Genomic DNA, 18,910 nt, shown 5'->3' on the forward strand with positions numbered 1-18,910 from the left:
TAATTATAGTTTTAAATAAGAATTATTTTGATATTATATTAATTTGTAATAATATTAATAGTTAAATAGGTAAATTATTAAAAAAACTGTTTTATTTCTTGAGGAGGCGGGGTGTGATTGTTTCAATATAAATCGCCTATTTTAATGGATTACTTCTGGTTTGAATAAACTAAAATTTGTGAAAATTGCAACAAAACGCCGTCGTATTATTGGCACAGCTCTTTACTCTTCAACGGAGTACAAAAGTAAGGCAATTAGTTAAAATGCGTTCAGCTTCAAAGCCCGCAGAAGGATACGAGCTCTGAAATTCAGAGACACAGCGAAAGAGGCGTTTTTTGTCGAATTTATACCCGATAATCTCTAATTAGAAGGCCGGATTTTCGAAATCGGAAGCGTTTTTTGATTGAAAATCAGTTTCCAAGATCCTTCTCTTCAAATTTGCAGTCAATTTTGTATTTTGTTTATTGTTGGTCGAGCCTTTTCCTCCTTTCAAATTTCTTCACCAAATTGCGAATCAAAAGGAATTTCTGCAGAGAACAGCTCGGAATCAGGTCTTATGGACCCTAACATCATGAAATTCCTCGAAGAAGACGAGGTTAGTTCCCCGCCATAATGGTACATACTCATACAGGCTTTGCCAATTTGTGCCCTCTGAATTTGGGCATCTTCATTCTATTAACATTTATTTGCGTTTGTTGAGTTTTGATGCAACAACATTTTTATTTGGCAGGATGAAACTATGCATTCGGGCGCAGACGTGGAGGCTTTCACAGCGGAATTGAACAGAGACATTGAAGGGAATACTTCGATGCAGGAGGATCCCTCTGATTCCAGTGCCGGTAATTCTTAGTTTTGAGTCACTTTAATTTTGGTGCCAGACTTCTTTATGCCTTGCTAGCTTAGATATTTTATGGAGTTCCTCCTTTTACTGCTTAGACAAAGCATGAGGGTTTTCGAAAAAAGAAAGGAGAGATGAACTTGTGCATAGACTTCAATTTTATGGTTTAGATGGGTTTGAAGGAATTGAAAAGCTAGGGTCTTTAGCATGGCATTGAAGAGAAAATAGGTTTAGGGTATGTAATTGAGATAAATTGTGAAATTTGAGGTAAGCTTTTCCCAAGAAACCTATTTTATGCCAAACCCAAAATATAAGATTTAGCTGTACATGAAATGCATTGGAGAAAATTTTAGATGGAAAAGAAGGTATGGATAGCATGAAAGTTGAGATGTTTGAACATCCAATCCATGATAACTTTGTGGTCAAAAGCAGTACTCGTATTATTTTTTCTTTCATTCACTTTTGAGGCTTAGGTCTGTGTTCACCTCTGATATCTGACTATGTTCTTTCTTGGATTGAGTGGATTCACAAATTATGTGGAGCACTTCACTAAAATGATTTTCATCCTTTCTGAACAGAACAATGTGTTATGTAACCCATACACCTTTATTAACTTCTTTAATGAGTATTCTGAATGAACCGTATATCACTCATTTCCAAATTTATCATGTGGTTATAGCAAGTTTGTTTTTTATTACCTCACCTATATAAGGTTTTCGCAAGCTACTTCTATCGATTTATAACTAAGCATGAAGGATTATTTTGAATTATGACTGAAGAGATAGTGCCTGTTATCCCAGTTCAAAAATCTGTGGTATGAGACTGTTAGTTTTAGTTACTTATTTTAACACCTTCATTATTGACAACATTAAAATTTATGATTTTCCTCTTCCATGCAATTCAACCATCCCAGCAGCCTTGTCTCAAGGAAGCAGTCACATGACAAGTCAGTTTAATCCTCAGTGGCACACATCCAGTCATGACGGGACTGCTAAATTCCAGAGTGGGCAGGATATTGCAAACGTGGGAGAAAAGGACCAGCATTCTTCTGAAGTGGAGCTGCAAAGACAGGACTCCGGCTCTCAGAACAGAAAAGAGGACGATAACACCTCCCATGAGCCTAATCCCAACCAGCAGGACGAACGGAACACCTTCCCTTTACCCCAACCAGTGGGCGGGCAATCATCCGGAGAACAACCCGTCGATGCACAAGTTCTGGGTCATGAAACAAAGCCAGACAAAGAATTGCAGATGAACAAATTACAAATTGTTACCCATCAACCATCAATGACAGTGGGATCAAATGAGCAACAGACAAGTATGGGAATCAATAATGACCAAGTCTTGCCTTCATTGAGTCAGCAAACTACAGGAATGTCAACTACTAGTCAACAGGCAATATCCCCAGGGATGAGTAATCCACAGACCATGACGAGCAGTAGTCAACAGTCTGTTAGTGCATTAAAATTGAACAAACAAGTTCCTTTTGGCATGTTGCTTCCTATCATACAACCCCAACTTGACAAGGACAGAGCTATGCAACTTCACACTCTTTACTTTAAATTGAAGGTAGACTTATTGCTCTTTACTAGCAAAGAAATGTTTATCCTTCTAGAATGACCAAATCATACTTATTATCTTTATCCTGACAATCTGCTTTCAGAAAAATGAAATCTCTAAAGATGGATTTGTCCGGCATATGAGAAGTATTGTTGGAGACCAGATGTTAAAAATGGCTGTGTACAAACTGCAGACTCAGGTATGTTATGAGCATCATGTCATTTAATGCATTTATGGTTGTTTTGAATCCTTGAAATGCAGTCTGATCAACTGCAAAAATGATATTCAGGCTGCTAGGAACACACAAGCTGCTCCTAATCAATTTCAACCACAGCCTCAGGCCGGACGACAAATGCCTTCAGGTGGTGCAATTCTCTCTCAAAACCTAACCCGTCAAAAAGTTTCTTCAGACACCACATCTAATGCTAAATCTGCTAATTGCTTGTTTGTATCACAATGCCAACAGATTTGAGCAATTCAATAAGTGACAGTAATGCAACTAAATCACGTGAGATGGAGAGGCAAGCAGATTCACATGGAGCACAAGTAGGCCAGTTGTCAACTTCCACTTCAGGTTTAGGTCATGAGATGAAGCATCCTGCATTTCCAGCACAGGGGATTAATAAACAGCAGCATATGCAATTCTCACAGACATCTTTTCCAACATATGGAAGTGCTGGGAGTGGTTACCCGCCTTTCCAGACAACTAGTGCTGCATCTTCTGCACCTATCCGGCCACAACCTCATGATTCTCAGATGAGGCAGGCTCCATCTCATCCTAATATGGCTGTTAATCACTTGGGGCCAGCATCCCGGCCCATGAATGTGACAAACATGTCTACATTTGATAGGTCTCATTCTCTTACTGATCCAAAGAAAATTCCAGCTGGAAGTTTGTCTCACATGAATAGCAAACCAGCGCTGCAACAAAATCAAGTCCAGTGGCCACCATCCACCAGCAAAGAACAGAAAAATTCTATTACGTCATCCATGACTCATGTAAAGCAGGAACCATCGGATCAGTTAAATGAACACCAAAGATTGGGCAGTGCTGCTTCTGGGAATCTGAATTTGAAGGATGAATCTTTTGATATACAATCATCAAGAACGGGTCTCACAGCGCCCGCCACTCTGATGCCATCAAGCTCAGTTTCCTCTCCAAGTCCCAGCCTGATGGAGACCAACATTATGGTATTTGAGACTCTCTAGTTTTTCTGTTCTGTCATCCTCATGATTGGCTTCAGGCTAGACTAATGCAATTCCTATTTTGTGCACATGCTATGTACCAGAAATCGATAAACTTATATACTTGGGAGGCATGAACTTCTGATGTGCATGCTATATGGTTCTAGACCACCCTCACTGCATCTTTTTGGTTTGGTTTGGTTTGGTCTGGTTTGTTTCTTTCTTTTTTTTTTTTTTTGGGGGGGGGGGGAGTTCCTTGTTCTCTTATTTTGTTTAGCAAACTCTTGTGCTTACATTTCAGGCTTGTTATATGTTTTTTCCTTAAGTTGTCATATATTTTATCTTTTATTTTTTTTCTTTCTCATCTTGTCAGTCAAGCTCTCGGATTCCTTCTCTAACAACTCCTGTTGGTCTTGGAAGTAATTCCAAGGCTCCCCTCAAAAAGCCTATGGCTGGCCAGAAGAAGCCAATGGAAGCCCCTGGCTCTTCACCTCCATCAAGGTGCAATATATTTTCATGGATCTACAAATTTGTTGATTAAAAACATATTGTTCTCAAGTTACTAATGGATTCTCATAAACTTGTTCCAACAGTAAGAAGCAAAAAGTGTCGGGATCCTTTGTTGATCAAAGCATTGAGCATCTCAATGATGTGACTGCAGTGAGCGGAGTCAACCTCAGGGTAACCCTCCTTCAACCTCAACATTATACTTGAAACATGATTATGTTTTTATTCATCACTCTGCCTTGTTTTTGCTTGTATTCCTTGTGCATTAAGTTGGTGGCTAGTATCTAGAACTGAAATTTGGTATGACTAAATCAAAATGAGTTTGGGGATGGAGTGATGGACATGAAGGAAAGGATAAAATGATTCCCATATTTGGTATCTATACAAAATGCAGTATGAATGAAATTATAATTTTTTTTTCTTTTGAGCTCAAACGATTGTAATTTCTTAATTGATTTCGTTACCACAACTGATATTTAGTAAATGTAGATATTGAATAAAATACACTTTGCTACTTACATGACATAAAATACATAAACAGGAGGAGGAGGAACAACTCTTTTCTGGATCCAAGGAAGACAGCCGGGTTTCAGAGGCATCTCGACGGGTTGTTCAAGAAGAAGAAGAGAAGTTGATATTGCAGAAGATACCACTTCAGAAAATGATGGTGGAGATAAGTTAGTATTTCCTAACTGACCATACTTTACTTGTTTTCATGAACTTCGTCCTCATTTTTTTAATTTGTGATCTGTATGCTTCCTGACAGTGGCAAAATGTGGTTTAAAGAATATGAGTAGTGATGTGGAGCGATGCTTGTCCTTGGTAAGATTGTGATAGCTTAAGTTGTGCTGTAAATGTGAATTTCCTATATCTTCTCTACCTATCGTGTGGCACACTAAAAGATACTCCATTTTACTATGTCGAAATATATTTCCTAGGCAGGCTATAACAAAATTTCCTCAATTTTTACACAAGCATCAGTAAACTATCTAATTTATTTTTTTGGCATATTTCCTTTAGTGCACAGAAGAGAGAATGCGTGGAATCCTATCTAACGTGATCAGACTTTCAAAACAGGTTACTTTCTAAGATTCACTTTCTATAATGTGCTCATTTTTCTTCTTATGATATGTCTGGAGCGATCAGCGAAGTATGCATCTTCATATTAATTACTTATGTTTATCTGTCTAATTTCTTGTAAATTTTGCAGCGAGTTGATGTGGAGAAGTCAAGGCACAAGACTGTTATCACCTCTGATGTTCGACAACAGATTATGGCCATAAATTCCAAAGCTCGTGAAGATTGGGAGAAAAAGCAGGCTGAAACTGAAAAGTCGCAGAAACTCAGTGAAGTAATTATCACGTCCTACCATTTTCAGTTCCCATGTGACCTCTGTAGAAACTGTGTGAACTTTGTATCTTGATTTTGTTAATTTGCAGTCGGAAAGTAGTACAGGAGCTGATGGTGATAAGGATAAGGATGACAGTCGTGGAAAGTCGGTGAAGGTATTCATACTAAAATTTCTCCAAAGCTGCATATGATGCGGAAATAGCATTAATGGAAGTCCTTTCTTGTCATGCAGGTTAATAAAGAGGAAGATGATAAAATGCGCGCAACAGCTGCAAACGTTGCTGTTCGAGCTGCTACTGGAGTGGGTGATATCACATCAAGATGGCAATTAATGATTGAGGCCAAGCAGAAACAGGGAGGGTCTGATACGTCATCTACTCCCCAGACTAACAAAGACGTGGGACGAAAGCCTTTAGCAACCTCTACAAGAAACACAAGGGAAAATCAAGAATCCGAAAAGCGGGATCCTTCTGCTGCTCTCACAACTCCTGGTAAGTTGGTAATATTGCTAGCAGAAGTAGTTAAAGCATAATTGCCTGAAAATTGCAAAATGTCAATACTACTCTCGCAGGACCTAGAACGTTAACTATACGCTCCATAATACAGTATATAGATTACACTTCACTCAAGCATTGTCATTTTATTTTAATCTTGTTAAAACGAAGAGACAAGGTTCGGTAGCACTCAGGAAACATATTGTGCGACCTAGATATGTTATCGAACTGGTGTTATTAGGGAAACTGCTTAAGCCTGTTGATCTTATTGTCATTGTCTGTGAAAATTCAGTGTATCAGATACCTCAAGTTGTATTCAACTTGATACCATGCATTACTTGGAGACTTGCTGACTTGTCATAATGCATACAGCGTCAATCAGAAAAGTGGCACGAAATCAAGTTGTTGTACCACGGGTGGCTAGGAGCGTTTCAGTGAAGGACGTGATTGCTGTATTAGAAAGAGAGCCTCAAATGGCAAAATCCACATTGCTCTACCGCCTATATAACAGGGTTAGTGCCGATGCTCCCAGCGAATAACTCAAAGGGCCCGTTTGGTTGTCAAGATAAAGACATAATCAATCTGAGAGTGTCATTTGCGTTAGAGTTGGCGATGATGCTCCTTACTCCATAGATTAGCAGTTGTTGTTTCCGATCAATTTATCTGGATCCTTAATTATATAAATTAGAAAGAATAAATTAGTTTTAGAGACTTGTTTTTGGGTCTTTTAACCATATACTAGTATGTTCAGCTATAGTTATATAATAGGAGTAATTGTTTAAGCCAGTGTTTGTTAAAATGCAAATATTACTCAATTCTTCTTAAAAAATTGTCTCCTTTAGTTATTTTACTCCCAAATTGTCCACGGTCTATTTTTGGAAACATTTTCATCATACATTACACTACATATAAAATGGGCTCAATAAAATGGACTCATTAATCTAGTAACACTCTTTCAATTATTTTTCTCATTCTCTCATATTTTACTAATTTCACCTTAAAATTTATATTGCCCCAAAATTCCCTATTTCTAGTAAAGCACAAAAATTTCTTGTTGCCACATCAAAAACATAATTGTTGATAAAATTTTGCAGCCACAAGGAGACACAATTTATCTATCTATTTTGTGTTTTAACAATACGATGGCAAATTATCAAATAAATTACGGAAGATTATTAAATTATGGTACGTCCCACACTTTTCAAAATCTGAAATATAAATCACGAAAGATTATTTTTTTTGCAATTATCTCATCCTTCCCTTTTCATTTTTCAGCAAGTTATGCATTGATGTAGCAGCCGGTTTAAAACACCTGGACAAAAACATCGTTTTGAACTTAATTAGATGTTTGTTTTGCCCAGCGCCATTTTATTAATTTGTTTTAAACTGGGTGCTACAATAGCGTATAAACGTCGGAAATGATTGCAAAAATTTCGTGATTTAATTTTTAATTATGAAAATTATGAGACTGGCTTGAATTTGATCATCTTTTGTAGTTTATTTAGTATTTCACCCAAAATAATGTATATAGATGTATAATAACTGTTAATAAAAAAAATGCAAGAATCAGATAAAAATGTGCGATTATAATAATGATAACTGATAAGCTAATAATAAAATTACAAAAATGATAAATTCTAAAGCTTTCAAGTTTCAACTCATTTTCCCCTTCATTCAAACTCAATAAGAAAGAAAGATGCGCAGAAGCGTTGTTGATCTGATTCGATCAAGAGTTTTTGCTTCTTCAAGATCACACAAATCAGGCCGCATTCTCATTCCCCCACTCTCTCTCCCCTCCTCCTACTTCCACAGCGACAGGCACACTCCCTTCCCGCCAAGGCAGCCTAGAATAGATTTCAGCTGCGTCAGAGAATTAAGCGATGCCATCCGCTTGTTTCACGAGATGCTGCGAATTCGTCCGCACCCTTCAGTCGTCGATTTCACGAAACTGTTGAATTCCATGGTGAAATTGAAGCACTACTCCGTCGCCCTCAACCTGTTCGACGAAATGCGCCTGAGGGGTGCCCCGGTGAATGAGTACACATTGAGCATCGCTATCAATTGCTATTGCCTTCTTCGACGTGTCGACTTCGGTTTTGCTATAATGTGGCAAATGTGGCAACATTCTGCACCCTCATTAAAGGTCTCTTCTTGGATGGTAAGCCCGATGAGGCCATGAAATTGTTCAAGAAGCTTTTGCGTTTCCGAATATGCGAGCCTAATGATGTGATGATTCTGACTTTGATAGATGGGCTTTGCAAAGCTGATGAAATTGGTGCAGCTGGTGATTTGCTTAGTAGACTTGAAAGAACTAGGTGGAGACCTAATGTTAAGGCTTATAACGCGTTGCTTGACGGCTTGTGCCAGGGCGGGATGGTGGATGACGCTCTCCAACTTTTCTCGAGGATGGTTGAAAAGCGTGTTTTGATTGCTGTTTTCAAGTATAATTCGATGATAAAGGGGTTGTGCGATGCTGCTAGGATGAAGGACGCGAGGGATTTGTTGAATGATGTAGCGAATGCTAATGTATCGTTGGATGTTGTTACTTTTGGTATAGTGATAGATGTTTAATGCAGGGAAGGAAAGATGAAAGAGACCGAGGATGAACTTAAAGTTATGTTGGGACGGAATATCCGTCCCAACGTCTTCATTTATAGTGCATTGATAGATGGATATTGTTTGCGAGGGGAAATGAACAGAGCACGAGAGGTTTTTGATTCCATAGTAGAGAAGGGGCTTAAACCCGATATCATATGCTATAGCACCTTAATAAACGGATACTGCAAAATGGGACGAGTGGATGAAGCTTTGCTTCTTTTCCACGACGTGCCTAGTAAAGGTTTGGAGCATAATACGCATACGTACAATTCCATGATACACGGATTATTTAGTAAAGACAGATTTGTTGACGGGTGGGAGCTTTTCAAGGATATGGAAGCTCAGCGAGTGAATCATAGCTTGTATACGTTTAATATCTTGTTGGATGGGTTGTGCAGGAACGGGGAAACTAATAAAGCTCTTATGCTACTACGCATGATGGAAGTGAAAGGAGTTAATCCCGATATAGTCTCGTATGGGGCTTATGTTAATGGATTATGCAAGAATGGAAAATTTGATGTTGCAAGAGAACTTTTCGACAAGCTTCCTTCTAGAGGTTTGCAACCCGATGTTCGTATGTATAATATGATCATTGGTTCATTTTGTCGCGAAGGGTCTGTGGAGGAAGTAAAACGTTTGCTCGTAGAGGTGAAGAACCGTGGTTGTGCGCCCAACACGGTGACGTACAACATTATTGTGCAGAGTTTGTTAAGGAGAAATGAGCTTCACATGATTGAACCTTTCTTGGAAAATATCTCCTCGACAGATTCTTAAAGGAAAATGTATATCATAGTAGTAGTAGTTAATTTCGTATCATATTTTACATTCCTGCCGTCTCAATTTTGATATTCGAATTAAAAAGACGAAATTATATTTTTGTATATAAAAAGTTGGGAACATACAAAAAACAATTCAAATATAGATATGGGCCTGTCCAGAGCAATTCTAAAGTTGGGCCTCCAGTCCTGGGTTATAGTTATATGTTGGCTTTGACGGCAAGCCCATATAAAGTTCCTTAGCATTTGTACAAGGGTGGTTCTAATCTTAGCTTCCCATTTTATACAAAGATTCACTACTGGTATTAGCTTATAAATACATAAGTTTTTGTGAAATCATAAATTGTAAGAATAAAAACTAAATTTGAAGTTGAAGTGGATATGAGATTTGTCTGCCTCAAATCACTATATACTAGTCATAGTATAACACAACTAAACCAAGAAGAAGAAAATATAAAAAAAAATGGTAGTGGACAGAAGGAATATTTAATTAGATTCCTTATAAAAGCAAGGAGAAGAAAATAGAATCCTAGATAGAATATGATAAAAACTCTCCAACGTGTAGCCCTTTGAACACACCCCCAATTCAGATTCACTCTCCTCACTTTTGGGATCCCTTTTTCTCTCTCTCTTACTTCTAACAAACAATTCTCTCTCTCTCTCACACACACACACACTCCCCCGCCTTTCCCTTTCCCTCTTTCCCCCCAATTTTTCCTTCCGCGCTCCACCCCACAAAAAACCCTAGTTTCCTCCCCCGAATTCCCCACCTCCCCCTCTCCCCTGGCTAATTTACCCGCGAAAATTGGAATTCAGGTGAAACCATGGACGATTCGGAGCAGAATAAGCTGTTTGTCGGGGGCATTTCGTGGGACACGACGGACGATGTGCTCAGGGACCATTTCGGCAACTACGGCGTCGTTTTGGGCTCCGTGATTGCTCGGGATCGGGATTCCGGTCGCCCCAGGGGCTTCGCTTTCGTCACCTTTTCCGAATCTTCCGCCGTCGACCGCGCTCTGCAGGATTCCCATCAAATTCTCAGCAGAACGGTCTGCTCCTTCTTAATTATACTTTTTATATTTGCTCTCGTTTGCTTTATTTTGTCGGCTGATTTTATATTCTTTAAAATTCTCTCTTTTTCGCGCTTCTGTGTATGTCAATTAGTATTTTTTTCTCTTTCCTTTTTGTTTTTTTCCAGTGCATGTCTGGATAAATTGGATTCTACTTTCTCGCTGCTCTATTTTCATACTAGTGTTTTGCAAATGGAGGAGTATTTTATGGCTGTTTGCAGGTTTTTGTCATGAGTTTCCTTTTTGATGTTAAAATGTTTTACTTTTCTGGTATATTGAAAACTTGATACTATTGTTCATTGGCTGGAGTTGTTTAACCTTTCAAGCTTTTGTATGACTCATTCTTATAGGTGGAAGTCAAAAGGGCCATTCCCAGAAGCGAACAACAAAGTCAACAACACAATAACAGGGGATTGAGTAGGAATAACAGTAGGGCTAACTGTAGGAGCAACGAGCAGTTTAGGACGAAGAAGATTTTTGTAGGGGGTTTATCGGCTAACTTGACTGAAGAAGAATTCAGAGGTTACTTTGAGAACTTTGGTAGGATTACTGATGTAGTTGTGATGCATGATAATCTGACTCATAGGCCGAGGGGATTTGGTTTTATTACCTTTGACTCAGAGGATTCTGTAGAGGAAGTTATGCAGAAGAATTTCCACGAATTGACTGGAAAGCTTGTTGAGGTTAAAAGGGCTGTGCCAAAGGATGGACTTGGTAGTGGTAGCGTTGGTTATAATGGAAGATTAGGTGGCGGAAGGAGCCCTACTAGCTTCAATTCTTATCAGCAGGGGAGTTACACACCTTATAGTTCTAGATTTGGGTATTTCCCTGGTTACGGTGGTAATGTGGCTGGCTACCCATATGGAGCTGGGATATTTGGTGGTGGATATCCTCCTTCTGGAGGGTATGGTGGAATTAGTTACGGTCTCGCTCCAATTGCTCCGAGGAGTCCTTGGAATCCAGCGATGGTTGGTGTCAGGGGAAGTTTCCTGCCTTATGGAAGTTGTGCTCCTGTCTATCCCTCCTATGTGAATGGCGGGCCTGGAGTGATGGGACTGTCTATTAACGGATATGGTGGGATCTTGGGTGGAGATGCTCAACACACAGCTGAATCAACACCCCCTCAGACTGGTATAAATAATGTAGATGCCAATTCTTTTGGTTCTGGAAGAAACTTTGGAGGTGTGGCTAGCAAACAGAGTCACAGAGTTAGTGATATGTCTTACCAAGCTGCTAACTCAAGCTGACTGCTTGACGTCTTGATTGTGGATATTGACATGTTAGAAGGTTCTCCCACTGGCGGAGTTGGTTATCATTATTCCAATGTCCATGTGCTAGATCTGTTTCAAATTCTTTGAAAGATTTGGTGTGTTTTCCTGTTTTTAATTTTAAAAATCAATGGAATCTGGATTCAGTTATTGTAATATAATTTATTCATAAATTTATTTTTTTCATACAGTGTTTCTGATCTGTTTGACACAGTTTGGTTTGATCAAGCTAGCTGAAGGTATGCCCTGACTCGCTGTTGCTTGGATGATGCTTGTTAGTATGGTTCTCGTTTATTACGTTCAGTCTTGTTTTGAAGTGGGTTTCAGAAATGTGTTGAACTGATTTTCGAGTCAGCTGTGTGATAATCTTTGGTGGTCATATGTATCTACTTTGTGCAGTGCTTATGATAAATCCGAGTTCCTCTGTAAACTGTCAAGTGAAATGAATATCTGCACTCTTGTTGAGTGTAAATCATTTTGTCACCATAAGTTGTCTTTGTGTTTCATATTAGCTATTGAAGAACAGAAGAAGCAGAGGTTGTGGGACTTGTTTTGTGGTGACAAGTGTTGTATAGCAATTTTCAATTGTGAAGGATATGCTTTTACTCCAATGAATTATGAAATACAGATGCATTAATGTTGATGTTCAGTATTTCCCTCAATTATATCATCAAATTATGAACAACTTTGCCACCGGAATACGATTTCAAGCATTGAAGTGAGCTTGAATTATTGGCCACCAAGAATTAATTGCTTTCAAAGATTGAGTTTACTGAGCTATGAATTTAGGTACTTAATTGTTCAAACACGTTTCTTTTACTAGTTACTATGAAAGCCAAACACAGCGCTTGCATCGGCCATTAAATCAACACCTCATCAAACATATAGTACTAACTACTTGTATATTTTCATTAGTGCTAACTAAGTACTTTTAAAATGTTAATTGCATCTCGTAAGCTTTAAAATAACAAATTTATGTGATGTAAGAGTTTTATTGCTTATTTCTGTTGTGTAAAAAATCAATAATAGTTCTAATCCGACTTATTGATTAAAAGAAGAAAGAAAAACCTCTTATCAACAACTATGTTGTCTTGTTTAATTTTTGATTAACGTTAAAAATTGTCTGAAAAATTAAGTAAAGCATAGAATTTCAAAATTTCAAAGAAAAAGAGCAAGAAAAAAAGAGAGGCGTCATTGAGTTGGAGAAGCAACTTGTCGTCTTCTTTAATGATTTCACTAGTTTTTAATGATTTCAGACGCATCACCACTCGATAAACTGGGGATTGTAGTTTCGCAGCGGGTCAGTTTTTTGTCCTATACTTGAGTAGCTCATCGCTTGTGTTTTTGTCTGCTTACTTAGTTTCATCTTCTTTTACTCGCCAGATTAAAACTTCATCTAATAAACATCTACTCTAAAATTACAATTGCTACATCCGGTTCCCACTCTTCCAAATAATCATATCCTCTAGCCTATCCACATACTTACAAAACGTCTAATATATTCCTCCATTCTGTTTATTGCTACCATGATTTTTATAAGATTGATACAACCACCACCAATTTTACTGCCATATATACACTATAGTTGGTGAGAAGATGGTGATGAACACATCAATTCTTTTAGAGTCTAAAATTTAAAACCATTTGTTCATCTAAATTTTTTTCTGAAGGTTCAATCTTAAAATCATTTGAAACCATTTGTTTGTTTCATTTAATTTGCTAACATTTGCACATGACATCAGATATGTTGAACTTGGTTTGAATAATTTATATAGATGACGATTTATGCTTAGGAAACCGGAGTTTGCTATCATCGTAGAATGAGTCCCATGCTTGTTTTGAACGACGGGGAAAGCTTGCAGCCACTACCTGTATCTCAAGGATGAATGGATGCAGGGCCGGGTTGGGTCGGATCACCCTAACGTCATCCCACTAGCACTAGAAAATTCTATTAGAGTCATAGTATTTCTGAATTCTATTTCCCGGATCCGTCATTGTATACGCTCTATGAATTAGAAAATTTTGCAGTCGCTACAATTTTCTATCCAAAGCTATACTCCCTCCGTTTCATATTAATAGAGTCATTTTTCTATTTTGGTAAGTTCCAAGTTAATTGTGTTGTTTCTATTTTTGATAAAAAGTAATTCTCTCTTTTATTTATTCTCTCCTACTTTTTTCACCCTCCAACAAACTATTCTTAAACTCCGTGCTAAAAACAAATGTCTTTATTAACATGAAACAGTGGGAGAACATCTCTTTAAAAATACTATTAATAATAGGCGATACATAGATGAGGTCGTTACAATGTTATTAAACGTGTAATGAGGTTTCTGATTCACAGAGAAAAACATGTCCTTTGGAAATCAGAGATGTGCATTAAAGATAAAGGCAGTAAATCTTTCATCTAAATTATGTAATAGCATCACACGAACAGTGTTATTTATTACACACTGACAGCCAAGTCACTCGTGCCCTTGGCTTCTACTACCAACAAATACTACTAATTCTTTTCCATAAAAATACTTTTTCCGTCTCATATAAATAGATCATTTGGGTTATCATGAATAATAAATCTATGTGATCAAATTTTGTACAACCAAAATCTAATTTATTTGACAAAAAAATAGGTTTATTTATGCATTTAATTAAAATATTTAGATACATATATAGTACATGAAAAGTGTATAATATTGTGGTCATATATTTATGATTTTTATATAATTTTTTTATTTTTTTAGAACTATAAATGTAATTAGTACATACTTTAATTCAAATTTTAAAAACAATAGAAAGAAAATTCAAATATACTATCATGAATTTTAATGTGTAATTATTAAGCAAGAGAAAAAGTAGTTAAAATTGTACAGTAGATGGTGGGGTCTATAAAGGATAAAGTAAAAGTGAAGGAGAAAAGAGTTTCCATGGATGAATATGAACTATTACTATGGGACGGACGAAAAAGAAAATAAGATCTATTTCTATGGGACGGGGAGAGTATAATGTAGTATTTAAAATAGCATTAGAATTAATACACAATTGGTAAAGTAAGATGAGAGAAAAGAGAAGAATGATAATTAAAGTAATGTCAATGAATATGGAGTTGGGTCTTTGAAAGAATTACAGTAAGGGCATCCACAATGGATGCCCTAGTGGAAGCCCCAGTGAGAGCCCTAGTGGTTGCCACATCAGCATGCCCTATCTTTCTACAATGGTAGAGCCCTAGTGGATGCCCTATCTCTTATCCATTTCTCATTTCAATTTTAATAAATTTTTTTTATATTTTCACATATTATAAATAAAAAAATTAAATACTAAATTAAATGAAAATCATACATTACTTAATTTTAAAAAAAGAATTTGTAAATTTCATATTTAATTTTAATCAAATAAAAAATAGCAAAATATAAATACACTATTTATAGAACACAATAAATTTAAATAAAACACTTACATTAATCAAATAAAATGAGAAAAGTATAATAAAAAAAATATGTTGAGTTTGGGGCTTGAACACACAAACTCTATAATTTAACAAGATACATTTACCATTAGGCTAACCTAGATTATGTAATGAAATCAAACAAATTTTTACATAAAGCAAAAAAAAACTCTCTTTTAAGTGTAAAACTAATTGTCCCACATCGAAATCACAAAGAAATTTGGAGTTGAAAACCTATCTATAAAACTATCATTTGTCCCACATCGAAGTCACAATGAAAGTTAGAGTTGAAAACCTATCTATAAAAGGTTTACTCAAGTAATGCAAAACTTGCTCACTAATTCACGGATCCGTCTTTTAGTACGGATCGTTGTGAAATTATAGTTTTTTTATTTCAAGTTAAAAAATGATTTTTTAATTTAAAAATTGGTTTTTTAGAATTAAAAATCGGTTTTTATAATTAAAAATTAATTTTTTTATAATTTTTTTTTAGATCGGGCTCGGGAAATTAATTGTCATTACTTAAGTGTGGCATCTATTATGAGGCGTAAAGAGTATAATAAAATCATGTGCGGATTGGAAATTGTTTCCCTTGAATAAGATACTCTCTCCATCTCAACTATGTTGAGTCGTATTTTTTTTTTGACAACTCAATAAAGTTGAGTCATTAATTTTTTTTAAAAAAAAATAAAACATTTAATTAATTAATCTTACATTATTACATTATCTATTTTACTCTCATCTACTTTTTCTATCTCTTATTTTATAGTAGTGTATGCGTATTATTATTATTTAAATCATTTAATATAATTTCTTGATCTCTTTGTTCAAAAGAACTGACTAAATTTAGTTCGGACGAAGGAAATAGAGTTTTAAAATACTCGATCCTTTCGTCCCATGTTATTTGAAGCGTTTTTTTTTCTTTTTACGAGATTTAAGTAAAATAGAGAGAGTAAGTGATTTAGATTTTTTTTTGGATAAAAAAAAAAAGGGACTAAAGTAAGTTGGGAAAACACAAAATTTGTAATACTAAATGTGCGAAAGGACGAAGGGCAGTAGGTCTGATGAATAGAGCCAGTTAGCGCACAGACTGTGTAGTAGTAATTCAGAGATTTTGTCAAGTAGCCCTCAACAAATACATATAGATACGACGGCTTCCTTTCACATTTCAAATTAATCATATTCTTTGATTATTGAATAGAGCAATTAGAGGAGAGAGAGAGAGCCAATCACTCATCTATTGATTGATAGATATTACCAGACCTAATTTTGTCAGATAATTTCTTTTCTAACATATCCATAGTGTTGACTGATCATCCTATTCTCTTCTGATTGTTTGTTATATCAATACCATCATCTTCTCCCTATCTAAACAGCAACACTCACTAAGTCAAAGGTTTTTATCTCTTTAATTTTAATTTGCTACATGCAAATAACCTTTTTTTAGGAAGTTTCAAAATTGGAAGACTGGTGGTACTACTTGTTATGATTAAGAAATAATGTTTCATTTGGTTAATAAATGATGAAGAATTTGAAAATTAGTATTCCTATCTTCGTTTGAAATTTAAATATTGTTGTCGAGGAAATAGTGGACTTTGAAAAACAATCGCCTGTATTAGGTGGACTTGTTTTCTCTTTGTATGATTCTTTTCAAGAGTAGAGGTGATGTGAAATAGAAATAGACAAATAGTATAAGGAGTAATTTTATCACGTGATGTATCAAAAAATACAGTGTAGTATATTGAATTTTCAATATATCGTGCCATTTTCAATATACAGAAAATGCATAATGTTGCACTACTGAAAATCACGGTACAGCAAAAGTTTAATACTACAATACTCCATAGTACTTCATCCGTCCCGGTTTAAGAGGAACATTTAGTTATGGCACGGGTTTTAAAAAATTGTTTGAGTACGCAATAATTGAACTGAGTAGTGATTGTTGGAGTATATAATAGTACTAATTGAAATGAGGTAAAGTGAGACCCTTTTGATTTTTTGTGTGTTTAGAATTTTGTTTTGTTTTATTTTTATATAAATAATGGCATTTGAGTGTAAATTTGATGAATAATGGGGATAAATTTTATGTCAAAATATGGTAGATTCTAAATGCGACTCTTAAACTAGGACGGACTTAAATGACAAAATGTGATTCTTAAACTGGACAGAAGAAGTATTTTTTATACAAAATACAGGTATTATAGGATAGAAAAAGAAATATAGTTTGTGTTGGGTATGAGATTGCAATTACGTTATTATTAGAGGCCTCAATTACTGAGTATATTATCTAGTGGAGACATGTCTGCTCCCAGAATCTCCAAACACAGTATTATGGTAATAAATCTACATAGTTGAAACTATCCATTTATAGCCAAAGGAAAACGTTAAAAGAGGTAATCCCAATTCATATGTCATTATAGTACACATATTTTAGGCAATTGGTAACCTTTTGGTAATCCCAATCCAAACACATTTTGAAACTTTTAATAGCAAAAAACTGAAGGACCAAACGTTAATATCTGATGACATACATTGATAATTTTTCAGGCAAATAAAAACAATAAATTTGGTCAATTTTTAGTGATTCCTGCAAATTTATTAAATGAGTGTTGAGTGACTATATATCATAAATTTGACATTATTTGCTCAATTCTCTCACCGTGAAAAATTATGGTGTATGATGTGTTTGAATTTATTGACAATATGTACGCATGTGAAATAAAGACATGACTGGTTGTGTGTATTAAATGATGTCAATTTAAGTAGCCAAAAGCTTTTTTTTTACATACTCCATATTAATTTTTGTTTGCCAACTCCTACATAGTTTGGTTAATTTTTTTCTTAACGAAAAATGGATGTATTGTGGTGGAGGGAAGATTGGAGTTGAATTTGTTAATGTGTTATGTTGTTACTCTATTTATATTAAAGATGAGGCAGTCAATTTATCTACTTACAGATATAAAGAATGGAGGGAATCTATGGTGATTGTGACCATACAATTAGGCATAGATTGTGACACAACATTGCTAGTTAAAGAGAGAGGGCTGAATTTATTTTGTTTTCTTTAAATTAATGAAGTAGTACTACGAGTTAATGTTTTCCTTCATCTTTTTATCATTTGGTAAAATAAAATCATCAGAAAAGTATTGCTTCTTGATTTATAATAATATATATAAATACATTAATAGGGAATAGTAATACTTATGTTGCGATAATGATTTTATATAGTAGTATAAATATATTTATGGTTATTTGTGTTGTGATAACAATTTTCTATGAATGAAGTGAGACTAATTTCATTAGAAATATTCCAATAATATTATTATTAATTTTATGTATTAAAATTTGTGTTGTTTAATCATTCTCTATCAAGACTATTAATTAATATTGGATAGAATAGAATTTGAGAGTGTAAGAGTAGAGAATAAAGTTAAACAAGCATATCTTCCAAAAATATGTGATATTACAAGAAGGTATCATTCAATATTTTAGCAGTGAGACATGCATGAACCATATTTAATCACCTGACAAACTATTATTGATGTAAAATATATTCAGAATTGAATTTGTTGTGGAACAAAACAAATTTAAAAATGTGAATAGAATAATAAATAATGAAACAGAAAGGTAGTAAGATCAGTGAGACATATAACAGTGTACTATTTGGTGGGGTGGGTTGGAATTGAAGGTTGCAGACTCTTGTCATTCTCAGATACTCATGTTAAGGTATATTAATACAGTATTTTGTAAAATTCCATTTTGCCCCCTCAACTTGTTCAATTTCTTTGCATATCCTTCAACATGGATGATGCTTTAAGATACTCC

General features: G+C 35.4%; 2 protein-coding genes and 1 pseudogene across 9 annotated transcripts; all 3 read left to right on the forward strand.

The window, feature by feature from the left end:
- Positions 1–261: 261 nt before the first annotated feature.
- Positions 262–6,784, forward strand: LOC125221997 (transcription initiation factor TFIID subunit 4b-like). 4 transcript variants are annotated; one of them, XM_048124369.1, is made up of 16 exons: positions 264–595; positions 731–839; positions 1,752–2,407; positions 2,502–2,597; positions 2,688–2,760; positions 2,865–3,159; positions 3,250–3,589; positions 3,957–4,084; positions 4,177–4,264; positions 4,632–4,767; positions 4,857–4,912; positions 5,111–5,167; positions 5,301–5,441; positions 5,530–5,595; positions 5,673–5,931; positions 6,307–6,784. In XM_048124369.1, exons 1-16 carry the CDS (start codon positions 557–559, stop codon positions 6,471–6,473), a joined length of 2,706 nt encoding a protein of 901 aa, XP_047980326.1. In that variant the 5' UTR covers positions 264–556; the 3' UTR covers positions 6,474–6,784. The 4 variants fall into 4 exon arrangements, with proteins under 4 accessions (XP_047980327.1, XP_047980326.1, XP_047980324.1 ...); XM_048124370.1 differs by having other exon boundaries at positions 262–595; positions 2,865–3,589; positions 6,227–6,365; XM_048124367.1 differs by having other exon boundaries at positions 2,865–3,589.
- An 806-nt stretch (positions 6,785–7,590) lies between these two features.
- Positions 7,591–9,360, forward strand: LOC125220854 (annotated as a pseudogene).
- Positions 9,361–9,874: 514 nt separating this feature from the next.
- LOC125218316 (heterogeneous nuclear ribonucleoprotein 1-like) lies at positions 9,875–12,281 on the forward strand. 5 transcript variants are annotated; one of them, XR_007175938.1, is made up of 4 exons: positions 9,875–10,357; positions 10,729–11,744; positions 11,838–11,885; positions 12,046–12,281. XR_007175938.1 is itself a non-coding variant. In XM_048119962.1 (2 exons), exons 1-2 carry the CDS (start codon positions 10,133–10,135, stop codon positions 11,623–11,625), a joined length of 1,122 nt encoding a protein of 373 aa, XP_047975919.1. In that variant the 5' UTR covers positions 9,875–10,132; the 3' UTR covers positions 11,626–11,832. The 5 variants fall into 5 exon arrangements, 1 of the variants encoding a protein (XP_047975919.1); XR_007175939.1 differs by having other exon boundaries at positions 12,159–12,272; XR_007175936.1 differs by having other exon boundaries at positions 11,838–12,281.
- The last annotated feature ends 6,629 nt before the right edge of the window (positions 12,282–18,910 follow it).

This window comes from Salvia hispanica, chromosome 4, assembly GCF_023119035.1.
Source record: "Salvia hispanica cultivar TCC Black 2014 chromosome 4, UniMelb_Shisp_WGS_1.0, whole genome shotgun sequence".
Lineage (NCBI taxonomy): Eukaryota > Viridiplantae > Streptophyta > Magnoliopsida > Lamiales > Lamiaceae > Salvia > Salvia hispanica.

What these genes read in the sequence shown, in the direction of transcription:
- LOC125221997 (XM_048124367.1), top strand. Translation starts at nt 557, where the DNA reads ATGGACCCTAACATCATGAAATTCCTCGAAGAAGACGAG. An exon ending in TGATGGAGACCAACATTATG is followed by an intron (nt 3,590 to 3,956) that starts GTATTTGAGACT and finishes TCATCTTGTCAG; the next exon opens with TCAAGCTCTCGGATTCCTTC. An exon ending in TGGAGCGATGCTTGTCCTTG is followed by an intron (nt 4,913 to 5,110) that starts GTAAGATTGTGA and finishes TATTTCCTTTAG; the next exon opens with TGCACAGAAGAGAGAATGCG.
- LOC125218316 (XM_048119962.1), top strand. Translation starts at nt 10,133, where the DNA reads ATGGACGATTCGGAGCAGAATAAGCTGTTTGTCGGGGGCATTTCGTGG. An exon ending in ATCAAATTCTCAGCAGAACG is followed by an intron (nt 10,358 to 10,728) that starts GTCTGCTCCTTC and finishes TCATTCTTATAG; the next exon opens with GTGGAAGTCAAAAGGGCCAT.